Here is a 25304-nt window from a genome sequence, read left to right as displayed (position 1 = left end):
CCAGCCCCTAAATCTGACAACCTTAGGAAGGTGGAAGAGAAGCACTTACTATATGTTTTATATTTTTAACTTTGGCTCACCTCTAAATTGAAGCTTCACTGTAGGAGAGCAAAAATGCTGGTGGGTTTTGTTCTTTAAAATTTTTGTGGCCAACCCTGCTTAGGATTTGGTGCCCAAGAGGAAATCTGGATTTGTTTGCTAGTTCCTCCTCTTCCATGCGTGAAGTCTGACAGCCGGATTGGAAAACAATGCTGAGGCTAAGGACCAGTGTGTGTTGGGAGTGGGGAGGTACAATATCATCTTCCTCTTTCCTGGCTTCCATTTCCCTCCAGAGCCAAATGTCAGCTGGGGAAAAGCAGTGATAAGAAATGTAAGTGGCCTGAGGTGACCTCAAGACTTGTGACTGTGGAAGCCAGGTGCTCCCTGAGTCTCCTGAACTTCCATTGTGCTTCAGGACTCATACTGAATCTCCTACTGAGAACTGCCCAGTCTAAAAATTTAGTGAGCCGCTGACTGACTTGGACTATTTAAACAAGCCACCATTTAAAATCTAGCAGTAGGACTGGTTCTTAAGTTCTTGCTGGTGAATCAGACATCCATCGGGATATCAGGAGCCCAAGAGCAAGACTGAAGTCAAGATTTAAGGGAAGTAGTCACATAAAAGAAAAAAGAAATGTGCCAATTATTCAACTATTTTATATGGTTAGGTAATTTTTTTTTTTTTCCAAGCAGATATGAAGCCTGAAAGGGATTCAGGGTAAGGTTTTCCTAGCTAATTCGCATCTCTGCTCTGATGAAGAATGTAAGAGTTAAAACCTACTGGACTGGATGAACTAGTAATGGGATACCAGGCCCTAGAGTTGGACGGACATGGGTTCCAGGCTCAGCATCACCCTTGCTTCTTCCAGCAGATGGCTGAGCTGGGGTCTGAACAACGCCAGTCTGGCTGCAGGCCTGTGCCTCTAACACGGTATAGAGTCTGCCTTGTATGGGATGTGGTAAATGTTAGTTCTCTTACTCCTACTGTTCTACAATAGTCAGTGGATATTTTCTTTTCCTTTAGCTCTCCAGCATCCACACTCTTCCTAGCTGGGGGAAGGGGTGGGATTTTAGGATACAGAGGAGTGAAGGAGTATAGAACAGAACAGTCCTTCATCCTGCCTCCTGGTCCAGGGAAGGTGAACATGTGACCTCTGGATGGCCAACCTGATGTTTCTGCACATTAAAGATTACTCTCAGAAGCTCTGGTTGAGTTTTTTTTGTTTTTTTTTTTGTTTTTTTTTTGCGGTACGCGGGCCTCTCACTACTGTGGCCTCTCCCGCTGCAGAGCACAGGCTCCGGACGCGCAGGCTCAGCGGCCATGGCTCACGGGCCCAGCCGCTCCGCGGCATGCGGGATCTTCCCGGACCGGGGCACGAACCCACGTCCCCTGCATCAGCAGGCGGACTCCCAACCACTGCGCCACCAGGGAAGCCCTCTGGTTGAGTTTTAAGTCCAGTGGATTGGTGGTGGTTGTCTGGGGGTGGTGATTCCATCAGCTGCATTGCCCTACACAGATATTTCTGCAGCAGAGATTTGACTATGCCTTCCTCTTTGTCTTCCTATCTAAGGCCTCCTCAACTTCTCCTAAAATATTTTTTTGTTGCTTCCATTACCAGAGTTGCTTTCTGTTGTTTGCAACTGACTTAGAAGTAGTAAGGGAATTGGGATTTTTTTATGATTTACATATGGCTGAAACACCCAGACAAGGAAAGCTGAGCAGTGGAAGAATGATACTCAAATAATCATTAACAGGTACCATAGGAATTAAGGTGACTAAATGGAAGAAAAGACAGCACCTATTGTTCAACCTAAGAATTAATATTAATTTTGTTTGATTGGAAGTTTAATGGTGGGTTATGGCTGATATAAATCCAACCTCAGCACCATATGAGCTTCTGTGGTTCAGTACACAGAGCCAGGACCTCCTAGGTGGGTAGTTATGGTTCTTTGTGTGCACACAGTGGTGTTCTTGAAGGGGTTACTGTTCCTGGCATGAAGTGAAATGTGATTTTCTTTTTTTAAAAATTAATTAATTAATTAAAAAATAAAGACGCAGAGGTAGAGAATGAAATGTGCTTTTCTATGTTCTTCTTCCTTACCGGCTTGTTATCACTTACAAAAGTACAGTTTTCACCTCCATCCTCTGGGCAATGAGGTGAGACATGCATTATGTATCCTAATATAAGGAAATAAAAATATTATAAAGACTGAGAACGATCGGCTAGCCCGTCTCTTGCTGAGGGTAATTGGACAGAGTGGGTCTACTTTTTCTGGTTATAACACCATCCTTGGCAGATGGTAGGGATTTATGACAGGAAGAAACTTCAGGTACTTCTTTTGCCTCACACCTCCATGGCTGATCTGGTGCCCAAGTGGTATGTATGGCAAATAGATGCAACAGGAAGGAGGAATAAAACTCAGTTAAATAGAGCTCTTATTAATTCCCAGGTATTTTGCTTAAATCGTATTATTTATTCTTTGCAACTCTATGAGGAAAGTTTTATCATTTTTTTTTCCATTTTACAGATTAAACCTCATAAATCTAAATTTGAGGATCAAAAAGGTAACATGACTTGCCCAAGGTCACAGAGCCCATCTGTAGCAGAGCTAAGATTTTCCAGCTAAGAGCCAATGTTCTTACCGCTGCTGCCTGCTGATTGAGTGAAAGAAGACATTCAGAAGGTGACCCAGACTCAAATACCACCTTCTTAGGTGATTCCACCCAATTGTGTTATCTTCCTGTTGCCAACAATCTTAGCTTTCACTCTCTGTAAAATATACATCTTGTTCCATTTGACATAATTCTTGCATCCCAAGATTTATAAGCTTCATCCTTCAAGGAGCTACTTTTTTGTAACTCCCTTCACTAAACTGAGCAATATATGTACATCAGTAAATATTCACTATCAATCCTAATTGTGAATTTATTATAGCAAGACAAAATACATAAGGTATAGTCAAACCTTGCAACGAGGCATTAAAGCTAAAGAAATACACTGCCCTCATCAACTTTTTAGAGTTGCCTTTTCAGTAATGGGGATAATTAATCTACAATTTCACAATTTTTTCTATGCTCCATCTCTTTTTCTTAGCCAGACCCTGACTGGTTTTGTGGCCACAGAACACTTTAGGGCCAACTGGCCTAGTAGGTGATGAAGGGCCAACGTTTAACCTGGTTGCAGATAAGAAACACCTGGGGAGTGTTTAGTGAGAGAGTGGCATGGACATATATACACTACCAAATGTAAAATAGATAGCTAGTGGGAAGCAGCTGCATAGCACAGGGAGATCAGCTCAGTGCTTTGTGACCACCTAGAGGGGTGGGAGGGAGACAGGGAGAAGCAAGAGGGAGGAGATATGTGGATATATGTATACGAATAGCTGATTTACTTTGTTATAAAGCAGAAACTAACACACCATTGTAAAGCAATTATACTCCAATAAACATGTTTAAAAAGATAAAAAATAAAAAGTTAAAAAAAAAAGAAAGAAAAACCTGGGGAGCTTTTTTTAAATGTACGGATGCTTGGATTCCTTTCCCCAAATATTCTGACTTAATTGCCTGGGGTGGGGCCAGTCATCATGTGATTTTAAAACTCCCTAGCTGCCTGGTTTGAGAACCACTGGCCAAACTGAAAGAACATTCCGGTAAAAATAAAGACCTGTGTTTTCTCATTACCTAGTTCTTTGGGACAGCAAGCAAAGTTGATAGGGGAGGAAAAGAAACAAGGAGGAAAGTGGCAGGACTGTGCAACTTGGCATGTCATTGGAATGTGGCAAACTATTCAAATATATTTGTACAGTTGAAAATTTTTGTGTACCTATTGACAAAATGTTTTAAACAACTGTTTCTCTCCGGATGCTCAAGTTTAAAGGCCCCTAACAACTTTGAAAATATGGGAGTATTGGCAAAGCATTGTAAAACATGACCCTCAGCTCTGGAATTTGCTCCTTCTAACAGGCTGCTCTCTTTAGCAGTCAGCCAAACCCCAAATTTGGCAGCTTTTGGAATATGGTGCAAAATAGATTCTTTTTAAACCTGAGAGTCACTGAAGATTTATTTTGCTGGAAAGAAACCACTTCCTCTCACTGTTGCGGCCTCTCCCGTTGCGGAGCACAGGCTCCGGACGCGCAGGCTCAGCGGCCATGGCTTACGGGCCCAGCCGCTCCGCAGCATGTGGGATCTTCCCAGACCGGGGCACGAACCCGTGTCCCCTGCATCAGCAGGCGGACTCTCAACCACTGAGCCACCAGGGAAGCCCAAGATACCACTTTTAAAAATAACAAACAATTATTGCTACTGTACCAAGTAGAATCAGGGATCTGCAAGGGTGCCTAGGAAATCAAGTGCCACCCATCTTTCCTCAATCTACTGATGAAGAAATGGAGGTTCAAAAGGATGAAATGATTTCAAGTCACACAACCAGCTTGGTAAGGCCCGGGCACATCCTGATCTGATTCACAGGCTAGTTCTCATGTCTGTCGTACCACAGCCAGAGTCCTCTGAGAATGGCATAGATGACTTCTTCTGTGATTCATAGTTATTCAGAAAGGCGATGCTTTTGCAAATGCTTATACAGTCTTTTTTGTAACTATAGCAAACAGCATGTACATTACACTGTGATTTTTGGTGTGCAACATCCTTTTTATAGTCTCAAGTATAAAATCTGGCAGTGTTACTTTCTTGACTCTGACAATTAAAGTTTCTAATTCATTTAGAAGGACATATGTGAACCCATGCATCAAACGCAAATCTAAGAGCTTTAAAATTTACAACAAACCATCATAAAAAGGCTGGGTCTTTCTCCACATTTCCTGTCTACTCACACCATTTCCCACTATATTTTACTGTGACCCAGAGAGAGTATAAGAGCTAGAGATAAGGGTGAAAATGATTCCCAGAAAGGCAGGAAAAATTCTAACACTTATTAAACTCTGTTAAGGTCTAGGCAAGGAGTTAGGCCCAAATTTATTACAGTGATAACAGACTCATTTTCTTAAAAATATATTACTACATTTAATGAGGCAGAGAACTAATTGTGTCTTGGCTCTTCCCACTTCCCCACATTCCACACGTTCTTCTACTTCCTTTCACCCAGGCTGAGAATACCGCTGAGACACACAGGGTCAGAGCACTATTCCCAGAGTTCACTCCTCCTCATAAAATAGACTGTTCTTTTCTCCCTTCTGCAGAAAATTTCCCTTCCTTCCACCATACCCAATCCATGTTGGCCATTTAGTAAAATGTACTACTTAGGAGAGAAGTCGTTATTGTTTATGAAGGTTATTTTCCTGAATTTTATACCAAGGATAAAATGGTGAATAAAGAGATAGGAAAGATCCCAGGTCTTCCTGCCGGCCAGCCTCTGGGCTCTCCCCAGGCCCAAGTCAGCTCTCTGGCACTTCCCGCTTGACAGCAGGCCCAGAAGCCTGTTTCCCTTTCCCCGAGGAGGCCACCACCACCCCCTCTACCCTGGACAACCTCTTTTCCAAGAATGGCTGTGGAGAGGACACGATGTCCTACTCCCCGGCTTACTGAGCAACAAGCTCTCTTTTCTGGTTTAATTGTTTTGCTGTTAAGCCATGAGAGAGAAACAGGAGATAACAAAAATACGGAAAATACAATGGTTCTAGCATCTTTCTCTTCTTTTCAGTCATGGTCTCCTGTTTGTATTTCTGATTCCACTGATGCCTTTTTCACTTCTTTCTGAGAGTAGGAAGCAACATAACCTCCTTTCTCCATGATGTCTCTTCTCAGGTTTGCTGACTCTTTACTGCAGAGCTTAGAGAGAGCTTAGGGATTACAGGGACCAATACTTAGAAGAAAAAAATTTTACCAAGTAAATTTGAGAGGAATGCTTTCAGTTTCCGGTGCCTCATTTCTCTAGAAACTAATGCAAGATCAGTGTGAGCTTCCTGAATTTAGCAGTTTAAGCTCCGATAGCACCTCCTCAGTGAAGCCAGGCTGAGTTAAGAGCACCTTTGAGCCCTCAGACTCCCACACAGTTCTTATTCCTGTACCTATTGCAGTGCTATGATTGCTTGTTTTCTTTCTGTCTTTGCCCATCCTAGACTGGGTTTCCTTTGAAGGAAGGGACTGTGATCTTCTCTATTCACCTCATATCTCTGGAGGCTGGCAGACTGCCTGGCACATAGTAGGTATTTAGTAAGTGGTTGCCAGAAGAACGAAATGATTCTCCGAAGAAGAAAGGCAGGAGGCAGTCTTTCTCTAGCAGAAGATAAATAGTTGTTCGAAGAATGGACAAATGGACTTCAAAGCTGGGTTTGAGTCTCAGTGATGTTTCTGAGAAACTGTCTTGCCCCAAGATGAAGAATTATTTGATAAAGGAGGGTTTAGGGCATTTTTAGAATCCCATATTGGTCTTTGTTCACTTACCCCAACTGCCTCCCAGTGTGCACTGGTGACAAGAAAATGCGTAAGAAATTGGAATAGGATGGATCAAACAGGAATGTGGACTCTATGAAAAACTCTTGTTTGAGCGACTTTGAGCAAGTTACCAACACTCTCTGGGCCTCAGCTGACATCCGTATCATGAAGTGAGTAGGTCAGATGACATAAAAGTTTCCATACATCATTAACCTTTTATGATTCTAAATGATTCAGAGCCGTGTACCACAATGCATTTTCAATCTTCCTCTCCTTCACCCCATCAAAAAAAAAAAAAAAGTGACTTCTACCATTGTCAACAATATACTTGGAGAGGAAGAAAAAACTCTAAATTATGGTCACAGGACCAATGAGCTGAAACACAAGGTTAAAATGTTTTATATCCACAGAGCAATTTTTCACACTGCTGTCAAACAAAAATTTCTAGTTGATGTTTATACTAGGACTTGACGAAAAATTCCAGACATAAAACTTCTGGAACTTAGACTTGAACTCAGAGGACCTCCTACCTCTGAATACATTTTACAGCTAAAATCTATTGGGATGTTTTTCTTTAACAAGTATTCATCTTTCAACAATTATGTAAGTTTTCTTATTAAGACTATTAAGGTATGGTAAAACTCTGGCTATCTGGAACTGCCATTCTAGGTATGGCAGATAGCTAAAGATTTCTTTAAGTTTGATTATCTTTTAATGATTTTTGGAGAAAAGTAATTTTGAAAGACGATCCATTTCCTTGACTTCTGAATGTAATGCACCGAATGTAATTCAATCCTTTCCTCAATATGAACGCCAGCTATTATAACACAGTAATGTCCTCAGGCCCCAGTGAAAGCCTCTAAGCCTTAGACTTTTTTCTTTCAATGGTGATTCAGGATCCACCCGAGCTGTCATTTCTCACTGCAGTCACCTCCCTGTCAGCTTGGCCATTTATGGTCATCTCTCCTTGATATCTAATTTGCTGATTAAAGCCACGGACGCATATCTTAATTCATCTTTGCATACCGAAGTAGCATAGTTTCTGCTACTTAAGGTGCTACTATGTTACAGTAATGCATGAATTAAGATAGTAGGCTTAAAACATTTTTTAAAAACAAGCTTGCTAAAACTAAGTGTGAAATAGTAACAGATGCTGAGTAAAGGCTTGAGGGGCTTGGTTTAATATATAGACTTACAACAGTTTCTGTACACTTTCTAATCCTCAACTATATTTCAGACTAGAATGCCATATGATTGAGTTCCTGATTTTTCATGAGAGATGAAAAATAACAGTGGTAGGTAAATAAAAAAACATACAAAATGACTGCAACAAACCTTGGCCAATTACATAAAATTTAGTGTTACCAAATCATTTTTCTATTTCTAGGTACATCTGACCTACTCCAAACAGAAAATTGAGGAATGGGCTGGCATTCTTATATTTTTAGAGAGTTGCTTGATTGGGCACCTTAATCACAGTCACCAGCTATGTGATTTTGGACAAATTATTTAACCTCTTTTGTTTTCTTACCTGAAAATAGTACTGACGAAACGTTTCTCATAGGACTCTTCAAAGAATTAAATATTTCCTTTTAAAGCACTTCCCACAGGTCTGGTCTTTAATAAGCACGTAGTTACTCTTATTTTAACAGGTCGTCCATTCCTGGAGTTGGGACAGTGGTGCCAACCCTGTGCATGGCCAGGCATGGGGCTGCGAAGACACTGTTCTCCGGTATTTGCTGTCTGGCAGATACTGCCCTGCCTCAGTATTGGGTGTTCTGGAACCAAATGTGGCAGCCTAATTTGAAATAAGCTCTAAGTCCTCTAGGTCTCCTACGTTATAGAAAAACAGGCATTCTAAAGAATGTGGGCAATGTTAAGGGATGAAGGAAAGGGGACTCAAAAGAAGACTGGTAATCCAAATCCCTACAATTTATCATAAATGTCACAATCTTTAGCAACTGGCATCTAGAAATATAAGACCTTCCCATATTGATGTCAACTGTTACAGAATTCAAGTATTCACTGTCAAAAGCAAAAATGATAGTGTCAGCAGACTTGCATACAACTAAAGTGCTGCACACAAAAGTGGATTTTCCTTGAGGAAACACATTAGCTTCTCCTAAATTTAAACAAATAAATTCACAATATCCCAGTTTCCTTCCCGGTGTTCTTTACCGCAACAGAATACACTAATATGTTTCTTAAGATAGAGAAATTAAATACTGAAAAATAAATGGGCTATCTTTCAATTAGTATACTTGGAAATCTACAAAGAACACTCTAAAATATGGACGAGAATAGAGATGGTGATGCTGTATCAAACACTTCCTAAAAAGGAAGAATTCTTGCCATGTAAAGAAACATGATGAATGAGATTTTATCATCTCCACTTCAGCTTAACAAATATCTTTTGCCAATGCCTTTTCATAGTCTTTCTAATTTAACTATCTCCTTCCTGAACTTAGCCAATTTCTTTTTATTTCTAGTGAAGTTTACCTGCTACTTGATGATGTTAAGTAACTCCTCAAGTTGTTCTAGGCCATTACTAGAGGCTTTATCCTTCAACATCTTAATTAGCTGCATTGCTGACTTTGAATCTTTTCTAAGTAAGGCATCCTTGATACACAGAAGTATTATACTTGCATCTCAACTCCGTTAGAAACCATTTTGGCTTTTCTGTAACACTTTTGCACTAAACTTCTAAATTGAGAATTCATCAGCAATACACACAATGCATTACGAAAATCTTGAATAGCACTTTTCTAAACTACTAAATCTTTTACAATACGTAAACTGAATCACAGCACAAAGTTTAAATACGCTAACATCAACATGAAGAAAACTTTTATTTAGGGCTTTAAAAACTTTATCTGAAATTGTTTATTCTTTTTATAATTGCTTTTACATCCCCATTTTAGTTGTTCTTCACTAACTGGGAACTCATTTGCTGAAAAATGTGTATCAACAAAATTATGGGCTGGTCAAAATCAATTTTTAGAATAGGTATAACTCTGTAAAGTTTATGTCACAACTCTGACACCTGTGGTCCCACAGGGAGTAAAAGAGGAAGTGGTGAGGGAATCAAAGATGCAGATTAGGGTAGGAGACATGAGGGCTAAGGGCCGTATAGCAGTAACCCTTCGACCTGAATGAAACCGAGCTTGCTAATAATCCCTGTACTATGGGGATCCTGAGAAAAATCTTTTAATAAATTAAATCATCACCCCCTAATATATCTTTTTTTAAAACTAACTTTTCATATACTAAATTAGTAAATGTACATGTATGTTAAGATCCACTTAAAAAACATAAACAAAAGTAATTTAGTTTTTGCCCTCTGACTTAGAAATTTTTATCTTAAGAACTTTTAAAAATTCAGCTTTTTATGAAATCAATACTTTAACTATTCTACATGTATATCTCTAGTACACTATAGAGATATGTAGGGGAAAAATGATTATCTGACTATATTAAGTGTTGAAATCGATAAACACCTGTGCTTTGTTATAATACAGAGAATGAAGTAGCATTTAAAGAGATTAAATATTGCTGTTTCCCTATGCTTTGATGCCTGGCCCTCTTTTATTTCTAGTTTTACTAATACTTACTAGTTCATTTTTTTTTCTCCATGATTTCTGGTCTGCTTATATGCTGAACATTTCTTGTATTATTATCCCCGGCCAAATGCTTTTTCCTGAACTTCAGAACTGTATGCACAACTGCCTAAGGGACCTTCTTCTGGAGATTGATTCATTCGGTCATTCATTTAGTCATCTTTTTTTTTTTTTTTGGAGCATCTACTCTGTACCAGGGTTTGTTCTTAGCATTGGGGATACAGCAATGACCTAACAGACAATAATCTCTGCCTTCCTGGAGCTTACATTCTAGATAGATGATAAGCAAAACAACTAAGTGAAATTAAGCGTTACAGAGAAAAATAAGACAAGGAAGGATAAGGGAATCTTGGAGAAGGTACATTTTTTAAAAAGGCTGGTTTAGGAAAACTTCATGGAGGTGGTGATATTTTGAGCAAAAACCTGAAGGGAGTAAGTAAGCATATAACAGTCTGGTGGAAAAGCATTACAGATGTCCCACAGGCACTTCAAACCAGATTCCAAACTGAACTTATTGTTTTTCCTTGCAAGTCAGCTTCTCTTCTTATTTTTCCTGTGTCTGAATTATGCCCTAATATCTCCCACCAGTCAAGAAAAAAACCCTGCGATTTACCCCTAGACTCTACTCCTTCCATAACTCTGAACAAACCTCACTTCCCTGAGCCTATCTCCTAATACCTCCTCTTGACTTTTCATTCTTACTGCCATTGTTTAGACCATCATCATTTTCCTCTTAAATTTTTCTAATAAGTGTTCTCTTAATCTGTCTCCTTGCCTCCAATCTTGCCTCCTCCAATGCATCCTTTATGCTGCCAAACAGTGATATTTGTGAAATGCAAATTTTATCATGCCATTCTCCTGTTTAAACTTTTCAGTGGTTTCTCATAATGGTCGAACCTACTCTTTATTGTGGCATGGAGGGTCTGATGTGATTAGCACGCTTGCCCCGCCCTCCTCCTCTTCCTGATAACCTCTCCAGGTTTATCATTTTAAGTACATTTACTGGCTCTTGCTCTATAAAGTTCCTTCTAAAAGCGACCCCTTGCAACATTGTGCCCTCTCATACTTTCTACAAGTTACTTTTATCCAGTGATTTGTTTACATGTTTCTTCCCTAAACCCAGCTCAGTACTGGGTTCAAACAGGTACTAAAAAAATGAACGGATAAAATTAAATGTACTGCCCTTGATGACTGGTGTAATATAAATATGGATGCCTCATATCTAAGCTCTGGCCACAGGCGAAAGAATTTCTCTCTACTCAAACTCTAAGAAACACCTTAGAAACCCCTTTTCAACATGTAATTCAACATATCCTGATACTGAATACAAACTGCCAGTTTTATCTACTTGGAAAACCATCTGATTTGAAAGCAAAATAGTACCTTCCCAACAAACAGCTTCTACTTTGCGGAATTCACATATACACCATTTCATCCGTGTACTTTTTTTTAGCAGCAAAGAGAATTTCAGTTCCAGAATATATGAACTGCAGAAATTATGAGTCACTTCTGTTAAAGATACTGTGAGTTTGATATCTGGTTACAGGGATTAAAAAAGGAAACTAAAGTTAATGACTGAAAGTAACCAGATAAAAGAAAATTAGCTTTACAAAGCTATTCTAGTGGCACCTGGGGGTGGGGGGGAATCCAACTTGTATGTAAGGGAGTAATGAAAGTGAAATCCAGCATCAACTGCGCAGACGTAAAATTAGCAAAATATTTAACATATAATAGACCAGGAATAGCAAAACGTAATTTTATATGTATCATATCTGGAACAAAATGAACCAAATTGCAAACTTCTCATTTATTGAGCCTAGTGAGGGTAGCAATCTTTGTCTACAACAAGCACCTTATGGTAAATGGAAACTTACAGTACAACATTGCATTAATTTGAGAGGTATGTTATTGACAGTGTTTCCATTTGTTACCATAGTCATTCCTTATTAATGAAGAGCAATTGGAATTAAACTACTGCATATGATTTCCAGAGACCTATGGTTCATTTTGTTTTCTATAGAATAGTAAAAACTAATTATTTGAATTAATTTTGTATTTTATATGCTCCTATCACTATTTTGATATTTACACCTATGCATCTAGGAAGATTTATACTCTTGATAATGGTATTGGTATAATATGTAACTTTTTAAAAATACAAATTCTTAAAGATATTTTAAATATGTTATAGACATATAAACAGGCTTTCATTTAGAGTTTTATAGATAATTTAATTGAATATTGGCAGTTTAGCTCTCTTAAAACTCAAATCTTTTTCTCTATGGCTGGCAACCCTAGGCAGAGATTAACTAGCACAGGGAGAATAAGCTATTGCTTATGTTTATCAGCTTTGATTATACACAGCAATCAACTGGAGATGTTAAGATACAGATTGCAATTCAATAGGTTTAGTGTACAGCCCTGGATTCCAGTTTCTAACAAGCTCTCAGGGGAGGCTGCTGGTCCATGGACCACACTTTTGAATAGCAAGGCCTGAATCAAGGGTCTCAGTTTTGATGCCTATTGGAATCACCTGGGAGCTTTAATAATGATTTTAAAAAAACACTCCAGCATTGCTAGGGGGGTAAGGTTATTTAGTCTGGGGTCCAGTCTGGGTATAGAGTTTTTAAAACTCCCAAGGGGAAGCTAAGAGGCAGCTAAATTTGAGAACTTATGTCCTAAAATGTATTGGTTAGACTTACCATAAGCTTTTATTTCCCCTGGCTTTTATTACCAAGGATAACAGCGAGGAATAACCAGTTCTGCATAGATTATGAGCACGAGGCCCCAAATCTCCAAATTCTTCCTGAGAATATGATGCATTATCAATCAGGTTCTAACATTAAGAATCTTAGTGACTTCATATCTACACTCCTACCAAATTATTAATGACATACTTGTAATGATATCTTAAATATTCATGAATTATAACGAAACGACAATCTGAATTATTTTGATTAGAAAGTACAATAGACATATAAAAATGTGGTTTTAAAGTATATGGAGGTGTCTACCCCTAACTACAGATAAAAAGGTTCAGATTAGTTAGGAAGTTTAAAAAAAATAATCCCCCAACCTGGCACTTACAACAGGAGAAAGGCTCAGACACAGGACAAGCAAAAGTTTACTTAGTGTCCTTATTTGAAGCAGGCACCACTGATCCTGGAGTTACAGACTGAATTTTCACTCATTCTTCATAAGGCCTTTCCTAATTATTTTGCTAAGCTGAGATGTGTAAAAGGTCAAGATGCAATTACATTTCAAGGCCCCCTCCCTAACTCTTGGAAAAAATAATGAAAATATTTTAAACTCTCAGCTATTTGCCGAAATTCCCTAAGTATGGTAAAGAGCTGGAGTACAAATCAACTGCCACATACTAATGATGTGACTTAAACTTTCTGAACAGGCTTTCTCACCCCTAAAATAGCACGTAGAGAAAGTCCACTAAGAATGTAAAAGCAAATACAAATTCAAGGTAGCATTAAGTATTTAACTATGATAAGCCAAAAAATAAATACATAAATGATGTAGCAGTGCAAAGAACCCAAGTCCAGACTGGGGACTACTTCTAGGTTTGCCACTAATAGCCCATAAGCAAATCACATACCTTAGCCTCATTTTAAAAATAAAGGTACCTTAAATAGATTATCCTGAGAATCCTTAGCAGACCAAAGCTCAATGACCTAAATATAACTAATTAAGTTCTCCTCTGAAGCAATTACGATTTGTTCTAAAGCAAAAAAATCCCACCTTGTTACTTTTAACATGATTGGTTTAACAAGTCTCTTAAGAAAAACACATTTTAAAGTTGTCCTCAAGAAAAGTCTTCTAATTATTTAGCTATCATTTAAAATAGCAAATAAATTTTAAAAAATGGAATGTGGGGGGAAATGGGGAGAAAAGGATCATTAAGAAAACCAGTGTAAGAACACCATGACGAATTAAAATAAACAATGTAAACTGAAGATGAGATATTAAAAAGCTTTTCCTAAGGAAAACTACTTCAAAGCATGCAGTATGGGATTTTACAGTCTATTCCAAAGAATATACGGGCATTCGTTTTAAATATACAAAATATTTCTAAGTACTGCGAATAACTCATAATTCTGAAAAAAAATTTCCCAATTAATAAAGATGGTAATACATGGAGATTATTTCCTTTTATTGTTCAGTTTGAATACATGTCCTGCCAACCACAAATCACCTAGTGTGACCAAATACATGAGAAACTCCTGTAAGAATCACAAAGTGCCACTTTCGCAGCTTTCTGTCACAAGGATGCTAAGAAAATCTAACAGTGAAGGAGTGAGACACAGGTTGTCTCGATTATTAGTTCCAATCATTAATCTTCTTCAGAACTGGAATCATCCTCTTGGTCAGAGAGTTCAGGGACAGGGAAGCGAAGAATGGCAGCTATCCCAGTCAACTGGCTGAGCTGTTCCCCAGACACATGAAGACTGGAGAAGATCCTAACAGAACCTGCGTTCTCCTTCACACTGTCCACCAGCCGCACGTACCGGCTCCGTGTGGCTACATCCTGGTGCCTGAAGAGCTCATCACTGATGAGCAATGTGTCAATTGCCATGGCCTCATTGGCCTTCTCCACCTGCTTGAGTCCATAAAAAGCTCGGTCAGGTTCATGTTGTAACATTTTATAGAAGTCATCCAAGGCTTTTACTTCCCCAGCGGCTTTAGTGTCTGAAAGGCGGCTAGCTACTGTAGGGTCACAAAGGGCCTCTTTCAGGGAGTACTTGTGTCCAGAGGAGGCATGTACCTAGAATCACAATTACAAAAGTTAGACAAAAGATCTCTTAGAGTACCCATTAAACAGCCCACAATGACCTCAGGCCAAAAACACTGGTAAGGCTTTATATGTTTAAGGATTTAAGCCAAGTTTACTATATCAATTTGCTAGTCTCTTTTCATTTCATGATCTCACTTACAATCCCCGTCAAGTTAAACCTTCCTCCTCTTGTACTTTTCCTAGTTCTAAAACTTTAGGAGTCATTTACATAAACCCCTCTGCCCATTCTTAATTATCCCTGGGTAAGACTGTTTTACCTGAAGGAATTTGGACCGGTTTTCCAGGAGCACTTTGTTGTCCGTCTTCACTGCTTGTTGAAACATGTAGTCGCAGAACTGCTCCCTCACAAATCCTGGGCTGGCCACCAGGACGCACTTTACAACATCAAAGTGTATGTGGCGCTGGATGGCCTGGACCACCTGTTCATAGAACCGCTCCAAGGCCCGGTCGTGCTGGGAGCAGTTGCCTTTCCGTTTCCTAGGGATGTTCACTTCCACCTTGGCCCGAGTGAGGGTCATGCTGGGAGTGACTAAGCAGATATGAGCGAGGCCTTCCTGCATCACCACAGCCGCTACATCAGCGCTCCAGGCTGGGTCACAGGCTTGCTCGATGCGCTCCAGAACCACACTGTCCCACTGTTTCTTGGCCAGGGTGAACTGGCGGTTGGGCTCCAGCTCGATGGTGTGGTAAGCCCCCATCTTTACATACTCATTCTCCTGGATGTTAGTCCCCTTGACCCGCAGCTGGCAGGCTTGAGAGTCGAAGTCGATGGCCTCCACGCAGAGAGTGAGGGTAGTGCGGACCCGGTTGCTCCCTACGCTGCCCGTGGAGGACTCCGTTTGTACCTTGCGGATGGTGGAGGCGCGCAAGCTGTCGCCCACCTGCACTAGATTGTAGGTGTGCCACATGTCCTCAGGTTCCTCGGGAACCAGGGTCACCTGGCCCGCATTGTCTTTCTCAATGTCCTTCCTCACGAGCTTCATGATCTTGGCAGGGGCTCACTGCCAGAACAAGAGGAACCGAGGGGATCGCCACAAGGAAAGGGGTAGGGAGGGGAAAGTTTAGGCCGTGAAGGGGACGGGGTCCGGTTCCTACAGGCACTTGCCTGGCGGGAAGGAAACACTCTATATGACTCTAGCGGCTGGGGGGGAACACTTACTTTAGCCCTTCCTTTTCGTGGTCTCGGGGCGCGCGCGCAAGAGACACCGGCGAACACCTTCTCCGTGGTTCCAGCCGCCGTACACATCAAGAGGCCGATGCAGTAAAGGCGCAGGCGCAGCCCACGTCCTGCCTCCCGGCGCACGTTTTACGTCCGCAACGGGGAGGCGGGGCCGCAGCTTGCGCGTGCGCAGGCGCACTAAGCCGGGAGGTGTTTCTCGGAGAATAAACGACCCGAGGGAAGTGTACGGAATATTTGCTGGCGAGTCATTCGTATTAATGCTGAACTTGGACGTCCTAAGTTTTCTCTTCCACCCCTGTTTGTGAAGAATCTGGGGAGTTTGTGAGTGCAAACGTATATATTTTTTTCAGCTGTGTGCGGTTGCCACGCTACACCTTCTCCCGCCGGGTAAATGCAATTTCAAAACTTACGGAAAAGTAAAAGAAACTCAGAAAAGTGCAGACTTGGCCCCAAGGTCCAAACTACGGCCCGCTTTGCGCCTGCCTTATCCGCACTCAGACGCCACACGCTTTTTGGAGCTGGTCTGTCCAGAAGCTGTTTCTTAAGAACGACTGGTCATGGTGCGTCTGGGCCGTGAGTAACGTGCCCAGCTGTTTTCTGCTTTTAATTAACCAAGTCTGCATGATCTGATTAACCCAGATGTTAGAACATTGATCCCAGAGAAAGAAGAAACCATCTGTGGAATTTACCCCTGGATGGACCTCTCAGTTGCTTGATCTGATGTCCTGAGAATTCCAGAATCCAAGGTTGGCAGACTCAGCTTTCCGCAGCTCAGTAGCCTGTGAAATGTTTACGGGGGGGAATTGGGTCTCGGTAGTTTAGGGCGGGATCTTCACTGTCAAAGCTGAGCTGAGAGCTGAGGATTGGGGAAGTGGGGAAGGACTGTTCTACTATGACCGACCTTGATTGAATAGCTACAGAATTCATTGCTAAGAAAAACCTTACGTCACTTAACATTTTGGGGGGGAAGGAGAGGCGGGGGAGTTTGGAAGTGGGGCTTGCCTCTTAAAAGGACCAGTGAATAGAAAAAGCCTACCAAAGTTTTCTTGAGAGTTAAGATGGGTTGGAGAGAAGAGGGCACAAATCTTCCCCATTCGCCTTCCTATCTTATTGCGTATGGCATTTAAAGGGAAGCTTACCATCCTGAACTGGTGAGACGGGGATGAAAGGGAGCAATATGATGTTGGCACAAGTGTTGATACTCAGATCTCAATTAACTTCCTCAGAGATTGTCAGGGGATACATAGGTCCCCTCCAAAGCTCTAGTGTAAATTAGAACCAATATTTTGTGGCCTCTCTTCTCCCTCCTCTTTCTGTACCTCCTTCCTTCCCCACCTTCCTATCATACTGAGTGCCCTTCCAAAGTTCCTAACTCAGACTGCCTTCTTCTTCTTCCAGGAGAACCCAGAAGCTTTTCACTGAGCAAGGAACTGATCACACTAAAGTGTGAGTATGGCTTGTGTCTCCAAAGGACATGTATCTTTTTAAAAGGTGCTTGCTAAGCTCCTTGATCACCTTTCTAAGTATAATCATCCCCCTCTTGAAAAATCTGCCAAGGATCGAAAACCACAGAATCACAGTGATAGGCACACAAGGGACCTTAATAAATGTTAGGTTTTTACTGAAGAGCTATCACTTACTGAATATTCACTTGGTACTTTCCTATGCTTTTTCTAGTCCTCACCTGTAAGGTAAATATTTGTTATCCTCATACATAGATGAAGAAAATGAATTACAGAGAAGTTAAGAAATGTATTCAAGATCACATAACCAGCATTCAAATCCAGGTCTGCTTAATTCCACACTTTCTCTTTCCACTGACACAATTCTACATTTATGGATGCTTGAAATCATCTCTGCAACCCCAAAGATTATGTGCTATTACCCACTGCCATTTCCCCTTAACTCTCACCTTTGCCAGTCAAAGAAAGACTCACAGCTTAGGAACCAACCTAGGGCATTTGAAAGGAAGGTCCCTTCCTTGCTCTTTTATTACTTTAAAACAGTCCTTATATTCTTTTTAATGTAATATTCCTTTTGCTCAGCCTAGGTCACCGTTGTAATTCTTGAGAAAGATCTAATATTCTACTTTAGAAAAATACACACATACTTCTACATTGAGAATCTATGGGAAACCCCCATAGACTGTTGATTCTGTGGTTCTTTTGTTTGTTTTAATTATGAGGCACACTGCTTTGGGCTGTCTTTTTAAATATAAATGTGCTTCAGTGATTGAACATACTACAAAACTTTTCACAGAATTATTTAATCTGAAACGTCTGTAAGAGAATTTTCTTTTTAGTAACTTGAGCTTGTTCTTGAATGATCAGGTGTTTTTCTCCTAGATTTTGTGTTATAACTTAGTCTTTCTAGATCAGTCATTACACTTTCGAGTTATTTGGGGTTCTCATTCCCTATTAATTAAAATCCAAATTCCCTGGCATTCAAGGCTTCCAAGACATGGCTTTACAAGCTTTATTTCTCCTTTAATTCAGAGTTTTTGATTTGTCTATCACTGATATCCTAAAATTAAGAAGTCACATTCTGTTTTATAATGTTACTAACAATTTAAAAAGAAGATTACTCTTAAAGTAAGTTTCTGTAAACCTATTTCAGTTTTTTGAGATAATCCATACATAGATAAGAAAATGATTAATTTTTAAACACATCTTAACGAGGAAAAGGTCTTAAAGTGTTCAAAAATAATGTATGATGACAATTAGTTTTATTATACTTGGTTTGGAAAATCATCTTTACAAAATAAATAGCTAGCACTCTGATTATAAATATTTAGTGAAAATAGCAATAGTTTATTTAGAGAGAATGTGCTAACCTTAGATTGTACAAAGATGCCTATGTGACCTCCACAGGCAAAGTTAGTGGTCAACAGGGAGGGCTATTCAGCTCATTCAGGCAAAATGGTGAAAGGGAAAAGGTAAAGGTTTTTTTTTTTTTTTTTCTTTTTTAAAGGAACTTGCTGTACTCACTTACTATCTAAATTCCTGTGATTAAAAATACTTACTTGCAACTGCCACAGAACAATACAAAGCTCCTACCAAATAAATAATTTTATCAACAAAAGTGTGTGTGTGGGGATGTTCCTGTTTGTATGAATCTCTGTACAGTACAGGATCATTTTATTAAAAATATTACAATAAAATATATAATTTTAGGAACTGGTCAATACCCATGCATTTTCAAACTGTAGTACTTGGCAAACTAAAAGTATATAGGTAATAAGAAAATTTTGAAAGTACATTGTAATTTGTATTAATAGTATAGGATTTATAATAAAATATGCAGACCATTCATCTTAATCATTTGAGGTTATAATGTGATTGATTTAAGTGTCCTATTTAAATTTAAGAATTTACATTTATTTCAGCAGATCTCAGATAGTTCATAGAAAAAAGCATATGTCTTCACTCCTTTTAATATTTGAATTATAATGATTTTTCAAATCAGATTTCTCAATTTGTTTATAGAGCTCTACATTTGGATAAAACAATATTAATGCTTTTGCACATAAAATGAATTCTTAATACTAACCAGTACATATATTGTAATCTCCTTTTAAGATTTAGTTGACTTTTTCATCTTCCTTTTAAGTTATAGAAGACGTTAGATAAAAATTAGGTCCCTTCAAATATACATGGCCCTAGCTCTAACCACCAATATGATAGAATATTAGAGACGTTAGAGCTTGCCAAAACTAGCACTATTGATCCTGTGACCTGGAACATTTTTTTATTACTTTTATTGTCACCTTTCTCCTCCTGAAGCTTCCTTTTTAAAGGGAGAGTATTCAGAGGAAGGTCTGCTCTTGGGATCTGGTGAGGTTGCTGGTGCCAGAGGAGCAATTATCCCCTCAATTAGATACAGATTTGGCTCTGGAAGAGAACTGAGAAGGGGGACAATGTTCATATCTTTGTACCTAGAAGAAGTGTGTCTGAAATCTTATGATGCATGTTTTAAAAGTACAAAGAAACGTGATAGGAAATTGCATGTAGATATACTGCATGTTATTTATTATAATTTTCAGATGTATATTTTCCCACATTTCAACATCTCTTGAAACTTGGAGGCATCTAACCATTTAGCAATTATAATTGGATTGGCAGTACTTTTCTTTCTTAATAGTACATAAAATAACGGTGCATCATTCAGTTATGGTGTCTTCCATTCAGTTAGATATAAATATGGGTAGATGGAAATATTCCAGGTGGGGATATAATTAAAAGCGACAACCTGACCCCTTAAGTATTTTATGAGTTTGTCTGTAGTCTAGTCTTTTGTGACTCTTTCAATAACAAATTTTCAAGTGACTATTATTCTAAGATGGTAGAGATAATGAACAAAGACCCTATCCTCACAGAGCATACAGGGAGCTGGGAAAACAGACAATTAGATGTTTAATTTTAATATGTGGTATACTGTAGAAGCAAAAGTGCTAAGGGCCTACAAATCTCTGGGGGAGGGGTTCCAATCTACTCCAGTGGGTTCTTGGAAATCACATTCATATGGGGACTTGAGGACCAATAGCAGTGTAACTGCTTATGCAAAAGCCTGGAGACTGCAGAGGAGCTGGCACAATAGAGGAGCTGAAAGAAGCTTAATAATCATGAGGATGAGAATATATTCAGCTCATTTCCATCTGTTGATACTCTACTGTACCTGCTTTGAGAGCAAATACAATTCTCCAGTCACAGACCACTCTGAATAGGCAACGTATTCTGACTTTAGCATTGTGACAACAGTTCCAAATATCTTTCATCTCAATTTCCTAACATGAATTCAGATACACTATTTTGTATTTCATACCACAGAAGAGCAGTGTAGGTAAAGAATAGCATTTTGATGCCTAGTTTTCTGAATATATTTAAAACATGAGCTCCTTTATTTTATGAAATACTTAAAGGGCATATTAAAATTCAGCAAGTTCTAATCCAGTGAGAAGTTTGTTGGGTTTAGGTGTTGGAACACAGGTAGAAGAGCATCCATCTAAGGAAGTAAGATCCACAGTTATAAGTGGTGGTCCAAGAGCTCATGCATCAAAATAGCATCATGACAGCAGGGAAGAAAAATAGGCAAACTAGTTCGGCATATATATTTTATTGCTACTGTCACTGTCTATTTATTAAACAAACAAAAGTCCTATGAATTTATCGCTGCCTTTACAGACATCATATATTGACTTAAATATTTTCACTGTCTTCCATTGTGTGTCATTGGAGGTCATTTCTTTGTTATGGGTAGGTGGCTGACTTCCATATCCAGCCATTCGCTCACTTCTTTTAGAATAGGAAATCTTGCCTGTGAAAAAAGTCACAAAAGAAGACTCCTGCTTTCAGGCTAAATAAAATGTTTCTAGGGAGGAAAGATATGTAACTCAATTAGGGATAATTCTATATTTGTATTCTTAATAACCAGAGATAGTTGTCTTATTTGAGTTACAATTAATGTAGGGAGGGACATCATCTAATTTCACTATATACCTAAAAGTCATGGAAATAACAGACTCACTTCACCATTAATTAGATTTTTATCAAAGTCTTTTAGACAATTATGCTTGGATTTAACATTTAGAGGGCTGAGCAAGAGAGAAATGGACTTACATTTAGACAGCCTGGTATATTATTTCTCAGCATGAGAGATCTGAACAGGCTTTGCAGTTTATTAATTGTGTGACTTTGGTCAAATTAGCCTCTTAGTATTTTGGTTTGTTCATCTCTAAAATATGGATAGGGCTTCCCTGGTGGCGCAGTGGTTGAGAGTCTGCCTGCCGATGCAGGGGACACGGGTTCGTGCCCCGGTCCGGGAAGATCCCACATGCCGCGGAGCGGCTGGGCCCGTGAGCCATGGCTGCTGGGCCTGCGCGTCCGGAGCCTGTGCTCCGCAACGGGAGAGGCCACAACAGTGAGAGGCCCTCATACTGCAAAAAAATAAAAAAAATAAAAATAAAATATGGATAATAGTTCCAGAATTTCCCCTTTTTTGAGATTAAAATGTAATATGTGCAAAATTCTTGGCACAGGGCCTCTTACCTAATACATTCTCAGAAAATATGTGCCTTTCAGCAATAAGTTGTGCTAGTATTTCTCTGTTATTGTTTGTCTTGACCCTTGTCCCCTGAGAGTTTGAATTCTGCCATTTGGACATGGCCAATGGGATGGCCAGGCAAGGCATTAGGGGGTAGAAGGAAAAGCAGGGGTATTCATTTCCCCTGCTTTCTCCCTGCTATGCTTCAGCTTTGGCACTAGCTGCATTCTTCTTCTTATGGCCACAGCTCCTGTCCAGTGGTCCCCCTCCCATAGCCAGAGTTCACAGTCAAGCTGACACTGTTGCCTTCTCAGGCCTAGGAACGGCAATGGCTCTTCTTCTCACGTTGCTTCAGGTACTTTCTTTCTACTATTGCTCATTCTACGTGCTCCAGCCATCTTTTGTCAGTTCCTTTATATGCTTCTGCCAGCAGTCCCTTGATTTAATTTTTTTCAGTTAAATCCTTTATATGTGCCGCTAGTTTTTTTGCTGGGACTTTGACATATATAAAATAACAATAAAGGGCTTCCCTGGTGGCACAGTGGTTAATAATTCACCTGCCAATGCAGGGGATACGGGTTCGAGCCCTGGTCCGGGAAGATCCCACATGCTGTGGAGCAACTAAGCCCATGCACCACAGCTACTAAGCCTGCGTTCTGGAGCCTGCAAGCCACAACTACTGAGCCTGTGAGCCACAACTACTGAAGCCCACACACCTAAAGCCTGTGCTCCGCAACAAGAGAAGCCACCGCGATGAGAAGCCTGTGCACTGCAGCGAAGAGTAGGCCCCGCTCGCCACAACTTGAGAAAGCCCGCACACAGCAACAAAGACCCAACACAACCAAAAATAAATAAAATAAAATAAATAAATTTTAAAGCTTAAAAAATAACAATAAAGACTTTATTTGGACTTAGAGAAGGGCATCTTTCTTGATGAATCATTTTTAAATGTTGGGAAAAGCTAATACAAGCTAATATTCTAAATATAATGGGAAGTCTACTGGGATGGTTTGTTGGGTAGGTGGTTGTTGGGATGTAAACCCAGCTTTGAAGACTGGGGAGAGTTTGTTTAGATGGCAGGGGGTGGTAAGAAAGAAGGGTGGAGTGCTCTTCTAGATGCAGAAAACAAGATTACATGTGCAGTCCTAGAATGAGCATGAGGATTAGGGGGAAATAAGGAAGTGGGACTGCCTATCAGGGGCAGTTTATGTTCAGAGGTTTTGGTAGGCAGAACAATGGTCTCTCAAATATCTCATTTCCTAATCCCTGGACCTGCAAATATATTACCTTATATGGCAAAAGGGATTTGGCAGATATGATTATATTAAGAATCTTGATATGGGGAGATTATCCTCGATTATTCAGGTGAGCCCAAAGTAATTAGGATTTTAATAGGAGGAAGGAAATAAGGTCAGAGTCAGAGAAGAAGGAGATGTGATGATGAAGCAGAGTCACAGGAAAAGATTTGAAGATGCTGCTTTGCTGGCTTTGAAGATGAAAGGTGGAGCTGCAAGCCAAGGAATGCAGGTTGCCTCTAGAATCTGGAAAAGGCATGGAAATGGATTCTCCCCGAGAGCCTCCAGAAGAGATGCAGCCCTGCTTGCATCTTGATTTTAGCCTAGTGAGGCTTCTGACCCACATAACTGTAAGATAGTAAATTTGTATTGTTTTAAGCCAGTAAATCTGTGGCAATTTGTTACAACAGTAATAGGAAACTGATAGAGGCATAGTAGGAGACAGATGGTGCTGGATTAGGGCAGACCCTGAAAGGTCAGTTGAGAATTTTCAATTTTATCTGAAAGATAACAACCACCAAAGATTTTTGACTAAAGACTAAGGTATAATGAAAATTATGTATTAAGAAGATGAATTAGAGGTTAAGTTCAGAATGAAGACAAGATGATGAGTTCTGCAGTACTGTGCAAGGGTGGGTATGGTGATAAGACCCCAGATTAGTTGTGGACTCTATGAATTGATGAGAAGTTTGTTAGGAAGCTGACAACATGATGACTGACAGGGTAACCAACAAAGGAAAGGAAGAAGTCAAATTTCAGATCCTTATTGTGTTGTGAAATGGGCATAAATATAGCACATATAAGGAACCTGTTGATTCTGAGATAATAACTTTAAACTCTACATTTCAATATGATTGAATAAATATGTGTATAGATATAGATATAATACATATATATATACACACAAAAGAGAATTAAATGTAATTTAGAAACGTGTATGCATTATTTTCCTTTAAGTTCCTTCTTGGATTTAGCAAGGTTTATTACCCCCCAACAATTGCAGAAAACCCACAGTATACAACTTGTGGCTGTTTTAGGCATGGGGAAATAAAGTAGTTGAATTTAAAATATATATATATATATGTATAAGAAATTATAATTTGTTTCTGTTTTTTCAAGTTTCATTGTCTTTTTAGAGGATATGCAGACCTCGTTTGATCGTTTCTTCATTAGTGACTACTTATTTAGTAAAATGAAAAAGGTACGACTTGAGTAGTCAGTAAACCATTCATATTTTGCACAACAACAAGAAAAAAATGCAAACAACCTCCAAAAAATTTGAGCTGGAGAGGAGTCATAGGTCAAACACATGTAAAGGGTAGTGACAGTGGCTGATAAGGTCAACCATTCACTGGCTGTAAAGTGGTTCAGAAGTTGCCACTGTTTGGATTATTGGCCCATTTCACACAAAGCTTCACCCTATCTGCCTTCTCTTTCTTGCACCCTTGCAACTTTTCCCTCTCAGTCAGTAACTGGTAAAAAAGATCTGACCACGGGTTAATCATTTGGAAAATCTTAGAAAATGCTACGATTCAACCTTTTTTCTAAATTGAACGTAATTTTGCATCTCTACTGTGTTTGTCTCTCTTGAAAGATATCTATTTATGCACAAGTAACAATACGATATTTTGCATTTAAAAATTTAGTCGGCTGTGTGGTATTTACAAAGTAAATGTTCACTATTCCTTCCTCAATTTCAATAGGTTCCTTCTCCTGGGTCTTAACACAGAAACATCATTTCGAGACAAGAGGCAACTTTACCTCGCATTCTTCCCTTTCCTCATTTGTAGCAGAAAATATCTTGAGTATGTGACAGCAAGAAAATGAATAATACCCACTCTTGAGTAACCTGAGGGTAGGAACTTTGCATATTATAAATCAGGTGCCCGATAGTTACCTCCCTCAAAAAAAAAAAAAAAAAAAAAAAAAAAAAGGAAGG

At 39.5% G+C, this 25304-nt stretch overlaps 2 protein-coding genes and 1 long non-coding RNA gene across 4 annotated transcripts in view; 1 reads left to right on the top strand and 2 right to left on the bottom strand.

The window, feature by feature from the left end:
- ITGA1 (integrin subunit alpha 1) overlaps positions 1–25304 on the bottom strand; it is a 164480-nt gene that overhangs the window by 138323 nt on the left and 853 nt on the right. The window lies entirely within an intron of this gene.
- On the bottom strand, positions 14189–15849 carry PELO (pelota mRNA surveillance and ribosome rescue factor). The gene is made up of 2 exons (XM_024740320.1): positions 15109–15849; positions 14189–14821 (listed from the first exon to the last, which is right to left on the bottom strand). Exons 1-2 carry the CDS (start codon positions 15832–15834, stop codon positions 14390–14392), a joined length of 1158 nt encoding a protein of 385 aa, XP_024596088.1. The 5' UTR covers positions 15835–15849; the 3' UTR covers positions 14189–14389.
- On the top strand, positions 16658–22699 carry LOC112396548 (uncharacterized). The gene is made up of 3 exons (XR_003002594.1): positions 16658–16777; positions 17430–17477; positions 22640–22699. It is a non-coding gene; the product is annotated as an uncharacterized LOC112396548 (long non-coding RNA).

The sequence above is a fragment of the Neophocaena asiaeorientalis genome, unplaced genomic scaffold (assembly GCF_003031525.2).
Source record: "Neophocaena asiaeorientalis asiaeorientalis breed wild unplaced genomic scaffold, Neophocaena_asiaeorientalis_V1.1 scaffold57, whole genome shotgun sequence".
Lineage (NCBI taxonomy): Eukaryota > Metazoa > Chordata > Mammalia > Artiodactyla > Phocoenidae > Neophocaena > Neophocaena asiaeorientalis.
Note: the sequence above shows the minus strand (reverse complement) of the source record. Positions and strands in the feature narration are given on the sequence as shown.